This window comes from Lates calcarifer, linkage group LG9 (assembly GCF_001640805.2).
Source record: "Lates calcarifer isolate ASB-BC8 linkage group LG9, TLL_Latcal_v3, whole genome shotgun sequence".
Taxonomy (NCBI): Eukaryota; Metazoa; Chordata; class Actinopteri; family Centropomidae; genus Lates; species Lates calcarifer.
The window spans coordinates 19,480,314-19,493,232 of record NC_066841.1 but is presented as its reverse complement, the minus strand read 5'-3'; the positions used below and the strand labels follow the sequence as shown (position 1 = coordinate 19,493,232).

General features: G+C 38.7%; 2 protein-coding genes across 2 annotated transcripts; one reads left to right on the top strand and one right to left on the bottom strand.

Annotated features, from left to right (window-relative positions):
• Positions 1–607: 607 nt before the first annotated feature.
• LOC108895488 (uncharacterized) lies at positions 608–5,098 on the top strand. Its single transcript, XM_018694330.2, has 3 exons — positions 608–800; positions 1,762–1,828; positions 2,860–5,098. Exon 3 carries the CDS (start codon positions 2,883–2,885, stop codon positions 4,473–4,475), a length of 1,593 nt encoding a protein of 530 aa, XP_018549846.1. The 5' UTR covers positions 608–800; positions 1,762–1,828; positions 2,860–2,882; the 3' UTR covers positions 4,476–5,098.
• Positions 5,099–5,966: 868 nt separating this feature from the next.
• On the bottom strand, positions 5,967–11,741 carry LOC108895489 (uncharacterized). The gene is made up of 2 exons (XM_018694331.2): positions 11,598–11,741; positions 5,967–9,057 (listed from the first exon to the last, which is right to left on the bottom strand). Exons 1-2 carry the CDS (start codon positions 11,732–11,734, stop codon positions 6,387–6,389), a joined length of 2,808 nt encoding a protein of 935 aa, XP_018549847.1. The 5' UTR covers positions 11,735–11,741; the 3' UTR covers positions 5,967–6,386.
• Between the last annotated feature and the right edge of the window lie 1,178 nt (positions 11,742–12,919).

The following is a 12,919-nucleotide window of genomic DNA, read 5'->3' as shown; positions in this document are numbered from 1 at the left end:
AAAACAAAACCTTTCTTCCTCGAACTGATCTGACCTGTTGAATCAGTATCAGTTTCTTCATCTTCAGCACCATGTCAGCAGTGCACACAGAAGAATGTTCAGTTCTTTGAACTGATGTTTTATATCAAGATGCACTTTAATGTTGCAGTTAACTTCCATCCTTTTGTTTTTGTCCTGTGCCTTTGTTTATTTTTTAGCCATACTAGCATCATGAAATCTTTCAACAAATATTTGATGGATTGGAATGACATTTTGAACTGACATTCTTACCAAGTGATGAATACATATGATTTTGGCAATCCCCTGACTTTTCTTCATAAGCAGGCTTACATTGTGCTTTTCACTAAAATGTCTCAACAACCACAGGGCAGACTCCATTGAAATCTAGTAGTAGTCATTCATGTCCCCCTCAGGATGAGTAGTAACCACTTTGCTGTTCTTTTGCCTTTTCCTCTAACATCACCATCATGTCAAATATTAATCTGTCCAGCAATTTGGTTTCAAAACTAATGACATACTTCAGCTAAATCCTCAAACTGCTTTCATTCTAATTGCGTGTGGGTGTTGCTGTTGCGATTTCCTGTTACGACTGTGCTGCAAACTCTCTCACTTCCCTTTTGACGTGACTCTGCTGCACTGTTAACAGTATACAAAAATTAACGCACTGTGTTGCACAGACAGGAAAGTATTCAAGAGCTGATTGGTTGTGGAGATACAGAATGTGAATAAATATGTGAAGGCCTAGCACACTCAGAGCTGCTTGACCTCCTTAGCCTCACGAATCTTCATCGACCAAACAGGTAAGAACACTCAAAAGATCTTAGGCACCCATACTAAAGTTAAATGCAACCAAAAAAAAGTATTGTTTGCTTAATTCAATTTAATTAACAACATTGCATTGATGGTCATGTAATGCTAATAAAGAAGTCTGTAAAAGTGTCACACACTGCAAACAATCAATTTTAAACTGGTTTTGTAACATGATTTTGTTTTTACAGCACATTAACTCTTTGGTTTAGTAACAGCTCTCTCATCAACCATGTTTCCAGCAGCAGCAGCAGGCAAGCTCTGATAAACTCACTGAACCTAACATGCCCAGAACCAAGCAGCAGGCTGACAAAGTTAGAGACTACTGAAAAAAGTCAAGCATTAAGAGCAGATATTTTTCCTTAGGGGATTTGGGGGGAGCTAAGAGGGAAGTGAATGCCTACACACAACAGCTATTTGGTTCTGATAAATCCTGTCCAACATTCACTCTCTTTTTGCCTTTTTTTTTTTTTCAAAATGCTACACTATGTTCACCATTCTCTAACTGTGTCTGTCGGCTTATTGCTGCTGAGCAGGTGGTGTAAAGTGGTATTGGACAAAAGAGAACCTGTACAGTGTTCTTGAAAATTTCTGTCACCTATTTGGCTAAAATGTTTGAGATAAATAAGTCAATAATGCAGAATGTACAGTCAAAAGATTTTAAGTCAGTGACTGCCTTAAAATTGTTTTAATCGGCCAGAGCCAGACACTAAATATGATACTCAACTCATATTCAAAATACACTGCTGTTTGTTATCACCATCTACAGTACACCATGAAATATGCCCCTTTTTTTTGCCTGTTTTCTGTAGGTCACACTAATGCACATCCAATACAACAAATTTGCAACAAGTTCTTTCCCGGAAGTGTTTCTACGAGTTACTAAGAAAAACCACAAGAGTATAGTTAATTTATAGTTGACGTTTATTTTCTTTTTCACTTCCTCTCATCCAGGGACCCACTGCATACAGTTCAGGCCTAACTCTGTGAAGCTCTCTGTACCAGACACTGCCAATGCAATGTGAGTAAAATCAGTCCTCAAACCTAAATGACCATATTGGTCATTTGCTCCTACTCTCATATAGGACTCATAGGAGTCTGTAAGGGACATGGTACATTTTATTGTTGTTCACTTTATATAAACTTTGACCCCATTCACACTCTTCACTTCATGTCATGTTTTGGGTCTGTCCCCCAACAAAACAACAAACAACAAATATAAATGCAAATATTAAGACAATGAAATCATATGAATTTTATTCACATATAAAACTATTAATTAGTGGTCACAATATAACTTAAAATGTTATGCACTATTATGTATTTCAAGAACGAAACACAAAACATCACCTTTGGTATAAAAAAAAAAACAAAACACAAGAGGCAAAATACTGAGAAAAAACAATTGGACTGGTATGTGAAGAGGTATGTGTGGTTATTCTCTAACAGCCTGGTGAGGTAAATGCTAGGATGAGCTTAAATAATGGCACTATGCTCTGTCACAGCAGTTCTCAAATTTGAAGCTGAGATGGCTGCAGGAATTTAATGAACTGTAGGAGGAGATTTTCATATTCATTTTTAGAAAAATGAAGACAAATTTACAGATATTCCCTTTTTAATCACATTTAATGTTGACTTTGATATACATCTGTCTACTAGTTAAAAAGTGTTAACTTTAAAATAATTCAATTTGACTCAAAGTGGTGTTGCACCAGGAACAGACTTAGTTGTGAGACATCTATTCCCATCACATCTAAGACACATTTCCCACTAAAATATCAACAGCTGGCTTTGCGCTGCCTTATTAGAGTGAACTACCCATTTGCTTGAGCTTCTCCTCCTGCCTATGCATTGTGTGCTTACCATCAAAATATTACACAGAGAGACAAAGCAAATTTCAAAGGTTAGAATGCCACTTGTCCTGGTCATTGTGTCACCAAGAAAATAGTGCCCTTGAAAATAAGTGTAATTGGGGCTCAGTGTAAATACTGATGAAAGGGGGAAAACCAAAGTTTAAATAATTGTTGAGTGAATCTTCTTACTTTTCCACAGGAAAAGTAATACTTCATCAAAATATGAAGGACATCATCTCCAGAAGCAACTGTATTTATTCTGGACATCCTTCACGATACCAGCTAATAGCAAAGACAGAGTATTTTGGAACTCTACAAAGAATAACCTTTGGTGTAAAAGATCACAACAAGATAAACAAAACCATCTTGCTTGTTGGTGAGACAGGAACAGGAAAGTCTACGCTGATCAACGCTTTGGTCAACTACTCCATGGGTGTAAAGTATGAGGATAAAGTCTGGTTTGAGCTCGTAGATGATGAGAAGACAAGTCAGACAGTCAGTCATACAAACGATGTGAAGGTGTATGAAATCTGTGACTTTAAGGAAAAAACTCTGCCCTACTCTCTGACGATTATCGATACTCCTGGTTATGGGAATACCAAGGGGATTGAACATGACACCAACATTACAGAGAGAATATGTGACTTATTCCGCTCTGAGAATGGAGTTCATGAAATTAATGTGGTGGGTCTAGTGCTGAAGTCAACAGTGAATCGACTGGATGAACGACTAAAATATATCTTTGATTCAGTGGTGTCTCTGTTTGGCAATGACATGGAGAAAAACATCGTGACACTTATCACTCACTCAAATGGGAAAAAACCTACAAATGTCCTGGAAGCCCTTGAGACTGCAGGCATTAAGTGTGCAAAAAATGAAAAGAATCAGCTTGTTTTTTTCCAGTTTGATAACTGCCAGCATGTACCAAGGACAGATGACGAAGACGATGATTCAGAAGGCGAAGAAGATCATTCATATAAAGTAACAATGAAAGGAATGAAACAATTCACAGACTTCATAGGAAAAACTGCACCTCAAAAACTGCAAAAAACCCTGCATGTCCTGAATGAGCGGATTAGACTGATTGCCTGCATCCAAAACCTGCAAGACAAGATTGAATTGATTGAGCTAAAACAGACAGAGATCCAACAGATCCAAGAGGCACTCAAGAAATTTGAACAAGAGATGAAGAGCAATGAGAATTTTACCGTAGAAGTGGATGAGGCTTACAAAGACAAAGAGCCTATCGACGGTGGGATGTGGTTGTTGGTTTTTTTTGCAGGAGCTGTCTGTTGTACAATCTGTGAAGAGAACTGTCACTATCCTGGATGCACATTGGCTTGGTATCCCAGGGACTGTGAGGTGTTTAAAAAAGGACATTGCACTGTGTGTACCAGGAAGTGTCCTGTATCAGCTCATGTCAAAGAGAAGTGGAGATATGAAAACAAGACAAGAAAAGTTAAGAGGACTACACAAGAAATGAAAGAGACATATGAAAAGAATAAGGAAGAAAGTGAGAAGATGATGAATATTTTGGAGAAGCTTGAAAAAAAAAACAGACACTTTCAAGTGGACAAAGCACAGTTGCTGGAAGAGTCTTATCAGCATATTGTCCATCTGGAGCAGATTGCCCTAAATGTTAATTCATTGTCCACTCACTTCTACCTGGAGTTCTTGATTGAGAAGATGAAGGAGAAAGGAGACGCAGTGAAGGTCCATAAACTGGAAGAGTTGGCAAGTCGAGTTGATGAAGTAACCAGAGCAGGGCTGTGCTACATGAAGACAGCTAAATCAAAAAAAAAAAAAATGATTTAAGAGGCAAGGCTAGAGATCTAAAATTCCATGCTGGAGCCAGTCCCAGCTGATGCTGGGCAAGATGACCAGTCTGTCTATACAGAGACAAGTAAAAAGTAAAATGCCTCGTTGCCACTCCATTTCCTTGCCTGCCTGCCAGTCTCCAAACCCCCCTCTTCACCATCACTCACTTGCAACCTGCCAGCCAGTCTCCACTATCCCTCATCGTTACACCCCACCCTCCTCATTCTCTAAGCTGCCACCTTCTCTCTGGATCCCCAGCTCCTTGATGCCCCCCCACATCCATTCCCCACCATAGACTCTTTTTTATTATTTATTATTATTATTTCCATCAAAACCACTCACATCCTTTTAGTGGATGTCCATGTTTGTGTCTGCTCAGGTGTCCAGAACAAAACACTTCTGGCACTTCTGGCTTCTGGCTGTAACACTGATTTCATATATAACTGTTCTCTTCCCTTATTCATATGCACATGTGCACTCACGCATCCTGTACATGCATAAAGAGCCTGATTCTGCAAGTTTAGTTAGATATGTATTCTAGGTATTTGCTAATATAATTTCATTGAAACCAGACTTGTATCATGAGTTTTTCTCTGATTTTATATATATATATATATATATATATATTTTTTTTTTATTTATTTATATTTATATATTTTTTTTTTTTTTTTTAATGAATATAAATCTGAGATAAAATGTAAATTTAAAATTGACATAAGATAGTCATGCCAATGTGACAAGGAAATAAATGTATTGAAAAAAAGAAAAACCTGTCAGTGAGGTACTCTGTCCCATCAATTAGTTACCTGTCAGTTTAAATGATGTTATATCTCTTAGTTTGTTTATAATTAGTGTGAACAAGAAAATGGATCAAAACTAAAAGGAGACAGTGGATAATTTTTTCCCTTGGACAAGACTGTCTTAACCAATTTGCACGTTTGGAAGCAACCTAAGGAGATGTCATCCTTTAATCCTCAGTGAGATTTTTTCATCAGGTTTAACTATGAGATTTGGTATAGAGAGTAAAAATATATAAACTGACAGACTGATTGAGATTCAGCCATGAAGGCTTCTTGTCCTTGTTGAGTGCTGTTGGCCCTCAACCGATGACCCAAGTGTGTGTGTGTTCTAATGAGTTTTAATATTTGATTTAAACTGAGTTGATTTAGAATGGAATCGAAGAGTTTCATAATACGTTTCTATTTCAATTCTCAGATAAAAACTAATAATTGGTTTTTTTTTTTCTCTACAAACTTGAAATTTCATTGTTCCTTATTTAGTCATGAATAATCAGTGTCATAGAGAAATATATAATATATAACTATCAATGAACACACTGTACATCACTTTAGACAAACTATTTTGGGTAGAAATACAATTATGTGTTTTCTGTAATAACTGTCTTGAAATTCTTAACCTGTAAATCCTTAACATTTTGAGTTACCTGTATTTTTGTGGTGCAGTGCAGAAATACAAACTAGAAATGAATATGTTCTGTATGCTTTAATCAAAACACAATTATTGGTGCATATCCACATCCATCCAGCAATGTACTTTCATGTACATTTGTCCTTCAATCTTTAATACTACCAATCCTTCAACATCACAATTCAAAACTCAACTCATAGTTTCCCTCTTTTCAAATAGTTTTCAGACATGTTAATTTTGGTTTTCCTTCCATCATAAGGAAGAGTTCGGATTATTATCTTAACAGCTGGCATAACTCTCACAGCAGTGTGTACCTAAACAAGACTTTGAACCTTTGAACTGCTCTAAAAAATACTCTGGTACTATTGGCTTGAGCAACTGTGAAGAATATTATTTAACATACAACATACAAAAAAGTGAAATCCAAATAAAATGTTCTGTCTGATTTGTCTGAGCTGAAAGTTGCTTGATCCATGCCTTCTACTTGAACTTGGGGCCATTCAGTGGTTGGTATGGTGGAAGGAGAAACTTCCATGACTCAACCCAACCTGAGAGTGACTTCACGGGCATCTGCTTACCAGGTCGGAAAAAGAACCTCCAAGATTCTACCCACTCTTCAAAGAATGTGTCTTCTGGGTCATCCTTCTTAAGCTTCTTTACTGATGCAGTGCCTCTCTTTGGACGTGGCTGGGTTTTCCCCAAAAGGTGGCATCCTGCCCACTTCCTCTCTGATTGTTTCTCCTTTTCAATGGTAGTGTACAAGTGCTTCCTTGTTTTGGTCTTCACTGTCACAATCACCCTTGAATCCTTAGGCTTACTTTTGACTTTAATCCGTGCACTGCCACCTTGCTGAAACTTATGGGAGTTTCCCCAAAGTCTGAGGGTTGCAGGGTTGTTGTTAAAGAAGGTGTTGATTTTGTTTTGTATGTTCTCTCTTCTTGACCATATAACTGTATAGTGACATGGGTTAGAAGAGGACTCCACCCAGGGTTGTTCCACATGGGGCATGGGGTTGGCAAGTCTGAATGACCTTCCCCAGTTAGATCCATGCTCAGTGTTGCTTATGCTTTTCAGAGATATTCCTGAAGATCCATAAAGATTTTGTTGATGAACTTTCCATGAGGCACTCCATTGTTTCTCTGAGTATCTTTCTCTGAACATCTGGTTATCAAAAGACCAGTTCATTTTAGCATTGGCTCTCTGCAAGGAAATCACCTCTTTCAGGGGTTGGATCTCCATTACCTCATCCACCCAATTCTCTCTAGGCACCTGCTCAGTCCAGTGCTCTGTGTGGAAGATGGACCACCTCCAAGCTTCCCTCCACTGGGTTAGTGAGGGTTTATCATGGTGGAATTGAGTTTCTGAGACCATCCAGGCTGCCTGCCAATCAGAGACTGACCTAACGTACCTCCTTTGAGCACCTAAATCATTAGGATGATGGCAAGCTACACTTGACCTTCCTTGGCTGGTTTGTATATTACCTTGCCCAGGTTGTGATCGGTGCTGGTGCCTAGAGAACCTCCATGATTCTCCCCAACTTCGCTCCGTAGTTGGCCCATTCTTAGGGAGTTCCACAGGTGCAAAGTGGTTCTGGTCCCTTGCCCGATTTACTCGAATTTGGGGTGTGGTGGACCAACCCTGCTGCCAGAGTTCGGGTTCTTGACGCAGAGGCTGACAAGTGAATTTCCACGAGTCTTTCCACTCTGAGGCAGTGGGCCTTGTGTTTCCCCTAGTCTCTGACTCTCTGAAAGGCCTCAAAGGGTCAGGCCTCATTCTTCTTCTCTCCATCCTCATTCTATGTTTCAGTGTACTCCATGAGTCCCTCCATTCTGAGGAAAACAAGACATTTTCCACATGTTTCAGAAGAAGCAGCTTAGATTGGGTGAGTTCTCTCTTCGGCCAATATATTATGCTGTGTTTCAGTTGCTCATGGTTTGGGTCTGCATTCTCTGATGTGGAATAATGTCCCTTTGGATTCTTTTCCACCTTCTGAGCTTCCAAACTAGTCTCCATCTTTGGTGGTGAGGCCTTTAGGACTTGCTCTATTTCCTCACATGGTTTCAAGTTGTTTTTGGTTACCTGCCATGACTTGTTCCACTCCAAGAGAGCCTTAAATTCACTGCAGAGCTGCAAATACAGATCTATGTACTTCTGCTCATGTGATTTTTTCTGGTGGAGGTAATCATAATAGGTATCATTGTGGTCTTCTCTCAGAGAGGGATCAGGTTTCTTGTGGTTGTTGAAGACCACTGTAGCTGCTCTCCATGAATTAGTCCACTCTGGACTATGAGATTTTTTAACTTCAGATATCTGGGATTTGTTGCACCCATGATGGTTGACAAGTTTCCAACATCCTTCCCACCTGGAGCTCATCTCAGTATTCTTATCTTGCTTGTTAGCAACAGACTCATTCATTAAACCATTGTTTGGAATAGTAAAGTCTTCCTGCTGACTTGCTGGTTTGGTGGCTCTCCATGACTCACTCCACTCCAATGAGGACAAGGCTTCATTGTGGTGCTGAGTCTCCAGCAACATAGTGAAATATCCATTCTCTTCATTTATGGTGTATGTATCCTCCTCCTTATTGTTTTTGGCAGATTTTGTCCAGGACATCTGCCACTCCTCAATGGGAAGACTTAAGTCTAGCACATCTAATTCCATCCTCTTGTAGTCAGGTTTCTTCCAGAGATGAAAACTATGAGGGTCCATCATGTTGGGCCCATTTAGCCAAGGCTTTCCTGCTTCAGAATAAGGCTGCTGAGTAGCAAACATCCAACACTGGCCCCAGTCTGATCTACCTCCCTCTGTTGGTAATGGCAAAGATTTGTTATATTTCCATGACTTCCCCCACACCATAGCAGAAGGTTGAGTCTGGGTGATGGACAGGAGTAACCATAACCTGTTGAAATTCTTGCCCTGTCCATTTTTGTCCTTGTAATTCAGGGCTTGAGAGGAGAAGCCTCTCCTCTGACCTCCTTGTTTGCCAAGTGGACCTGAACCTGCACCACGAGGAAGAGCAGGAGGAACTTGGGGTTTCTTGCTCTTCCAGACATTGTTGTCTGTCTGAGTCTCAGCAGTTTTAGCTTTCTTTTCCACCCTTCTGTATTTTCCCTGTTTAGCAGCCATACGATTTGCCCAGTCCTGATTAATACTGTGGAAACAAATATAAAAGAAAAAATATCAAATATATAAGATAAAAGAAAAAAGTCTTTACTCAATACAAAGACAGTATGCCAAATATTCATTTCATTTTAATTTCCAAGAAAACTGTAAATGATGGTGATCTCATTCTTCAATGTAGGTGCAAAATGATGGACCTACATTGCCATCGTGTGGCCACGTCATGAATGGAGAAAAATATATCAGGATCAGTCTCAGTTTTCAGGTGCTAAGATTGGTCACATCTGCATACTTTATGATGCTGTGTTATGTAACAGCTGTACTGTACAGTAATAAATGCAGAGTTTGTTGCTGGGTTTCAGCATGTGAGATGCATTACTATCCACGAAGCAAGTTTGGAGGTGTGAGGTCTGCATTATTTATGTTTTTTATGTATTTATGTTTATGTTTCAAGTCAAGAATTATTACAGGGTTTGTGCTCTTGAGTCCAGGTTTCTGACAATAAAATAAGATACTCTAATGATATTCTCTGCTCCTCCTCTCTTTCTCACTACAGAGCATGGAAAGGAATGTAAAGATTATCTTGTATGTGTGGACTCTTCCTGCCCCCTTGTGGGGTGACTCACAGATCCCTTATTACAAGAAAACCACCACATTCACAAGTCACTCTACAAGCAAACCCTACATCACCAGTTGCACATTTGTTGGGGTGATTTACCTTCTCCCATGCCTGTGTGGATGTCAGTTCATCAGACCTGCTATAATACACATGCTGGAGCACACATGTGCTCAGAAATGATTTGAAGTCATCTGTTGTAAGATATTTTAAAGAAGTCACTCTATGCCAAACATGTTGACAGTTCATATTTCGACCTATGGCAACAGTCTGTTAGGTGACATAATGCTGCTGAGTGATGCACTAATAATCTAGTTGATAGCACTTAAGTAAACCACAGATTATATTTATATAGAAGAACTGAGTGGTCTGCTGTTAGGTCAACAGATATGTTAAGGAAAATGTACTACTGTTACTCGTGTAGATATAATGTTACTTTATCTTAAACCTAAAAATTACTTGCATCTTGAAAAGTAGTACTACTGTGAGTAGTACTCACATTAGTACCTAGTCTAGGTAACCTATTTACTATGTTATTACAAAATACATTGCAAAATACATTGGCACTGTAGTTGAAATACTGAGTAGTTGTCACCTTAAAGTTGGTTTAAAATGTTGTATGTCATTGAACAGATTTACACAAATCTCCATAAAGAAACCTTGTATTTACTGTCTTATGTGCAGTAACTCTATCCTGAGCTGCCCTCCTTCAGTGTTGAGTGTCAGGTTTAAAAACAGTATTTATGTCACTTTGTTCAGGTATTCATTACTCCCTCCACTAAATCTGTCCAGCTGTCAAAGCTATAAAAATGGTTGTTGCATATAATCCCCTCTAATACTTGTAGCTAGTGTGTGAGCTCTGGTTTTGGAGTTAACTACTGATCTTTCAGTGTGCTGACAGATTAAAGGCAGGCAGGATGCCTTCATTTTCATTACTCTAGATGTAAGAATCTCTTTGTTAGTAGAATAAAGTGATTCCAGAGATACATGTAAATTGCATGTAATGTCTATCTCTTAATATATTCGTATGAAATGATTAGATCCAATTTTCGGCATAAGAAACCAAAACATTTGTTTTTGACTGCTTGTTGTCACTCCATCAGTCATTAACCTCGCCTGTAATTTCAGAACTAGTCATTCCTTCCCTGGACACAGAGTCCCAATTCCTTCATTAGCTCTCCAGTATACACAGCATACTGTATATACCTGCCCTCAGCTGTAGTGGTACATTTTTTAATTTTAGCTTTTAAGTACACACCTGGAATTATCATATCTACATACACTCAGTTGGCAATTTTCTGTACAGAGAGGTGTTTCTGTTATTTAGCCTAACCTCAGTGATATAAATGCAGGGGCAGAACAATTCGGCAACATAAGCCAAAGCCATCAATGCCTCTCCAAGGCAGGTTCAGCAAAAGCAGTTTGACCAGAATTTTGCGAATCAAGCAGCTCAAGTAGTAATTCTGTGATTTCTTAATGAATTTATTTTTTACAAGGGGATCCAGGGAGACTACACCTTGTTGAAAGGTGACATATGGACTTTATCTTTCTAGTACTTTAAAGTCTGCCAATTAGTAAATATTAGCATCCTTCAGGATAAATAACGGAGAAATTATTCTATAGTGTATTAAATTACAATAGCCAAAAGCGTAAACAAACAAACAAAAAACAATGGGGTTTCAAAAAATCTCATTGTGCTGCTGAAGATGTTGAATCATTTCAAATCTCTATTAATAAACTAAAAAAAAAAAAAAAAATCAGAAAGGAATGTTCTGTTGGGGTGTCTTAGTGGCCACAGGACACAGGCTAAAATATTGCTGTAAACTCCCCCCAACACTCTACTAGTACTATCATGTAAAGGCATAAATAAATGAAATCATATTTCTGTGGGAATTTTTATAGATTTCTAAGGACTTAAGACAATCTGCACACAGACAAAGAGTTTCAGTCCTTACGAGGGCAGAGCGCTCTTCTTTATCCGCTCATGCTCCAGCTGCATCTTCAGTCCACACTCTCGCTCTCTGATCTCCCAGACGTTCCTCATGATGGAGGCATCACAGCCAACCACCTCAGGGTTCTTCTCACCAGACATCTCCACACTGCTTCAGAGAGAAAAAGAACTATTAAGAATTATAATTATATCCACATTTTGTCTCATTTGTCAATGCCAATAATATTTGTCATGCTTCAGAGGGGGAGGTGATGTACCTTATAGTGGTGATCCTCTGTGTGGAGGCGCTGCAGACAGCTCTGCCCCATATATACTGCAGCTCTGAGAGTCATTAACCTGCTGTTAGATGTGTGAGGGGCTGTCCAAACTAAAAATATAACACCCTCCAACACACACCCACTCAGATCTACTGCTGCTACATGAACATGCCTGCAACATTACTGTTATCTGTGCTGCATGTTTGGTACCGATAACCCCCAAATTTCCCACAAGTATACATCAAATGAACTTTTGTGAAATCAAAATATTTGACTCACAAATGGTTGATTTTTTAAAAATTGTTTAAGTCCATGAAAATGTGTTTTAAAATCTTTCACATGACTCTGAACTGAAGAAGCAAAAATTAGTTGGTGAGATATGCATGGGTAAATCAGCCAAAAATGATAGTGTGGTGAGTATAGTTGTTGGAAAATGTTCATGTTCATGTAGGACCCCATCACTCACTGCGACACACTAACAAAAAAAATGTTTGTAAAAACAGAATGAAAAAGAAAATGTTATGATTGATGTTTGATTTATTCTTTTCCTACACTGAAATCACGTATCAGGATTGTCCTTACACTCTTACGCACTGAATTCACTCGAAGCATTGTGGGAAAGTCAAGTCAAGTCAGTTTTATTTATATAGTGCAAAATCACAACAGAAGTTATCTCAGCATATTTATCTATATGAAAAGCTCCCTGAGGCAGAAACTTTGAGCAGAACCAGGCTCAGGGTACCACATAACTGATCAGTAAGGCAACAAAGGAGAAGGCTATAAAATTTTAAATTGATTGCATTGAGTTACTGAAGCAAGTGGAACTGCAGCTAGCCTTGATGTGAGGATGTGACTTTGGTTCTCTATATTACTGTAATGACAGCTACATCTGTAACAGTTGTGTACAATTATATTTGAGGTTTAGAGAAACTGCCTTTGCTTCAGTAAATGAAATATTTCAGTAGGGCAGAAAAGCCTGCCATATGTAGACACACACGGACATGCTAAAACTCCAGGAATCTCACAGGTAAACAGAACCAGATTTTAATGAGAAATCCCAGAAAATTCC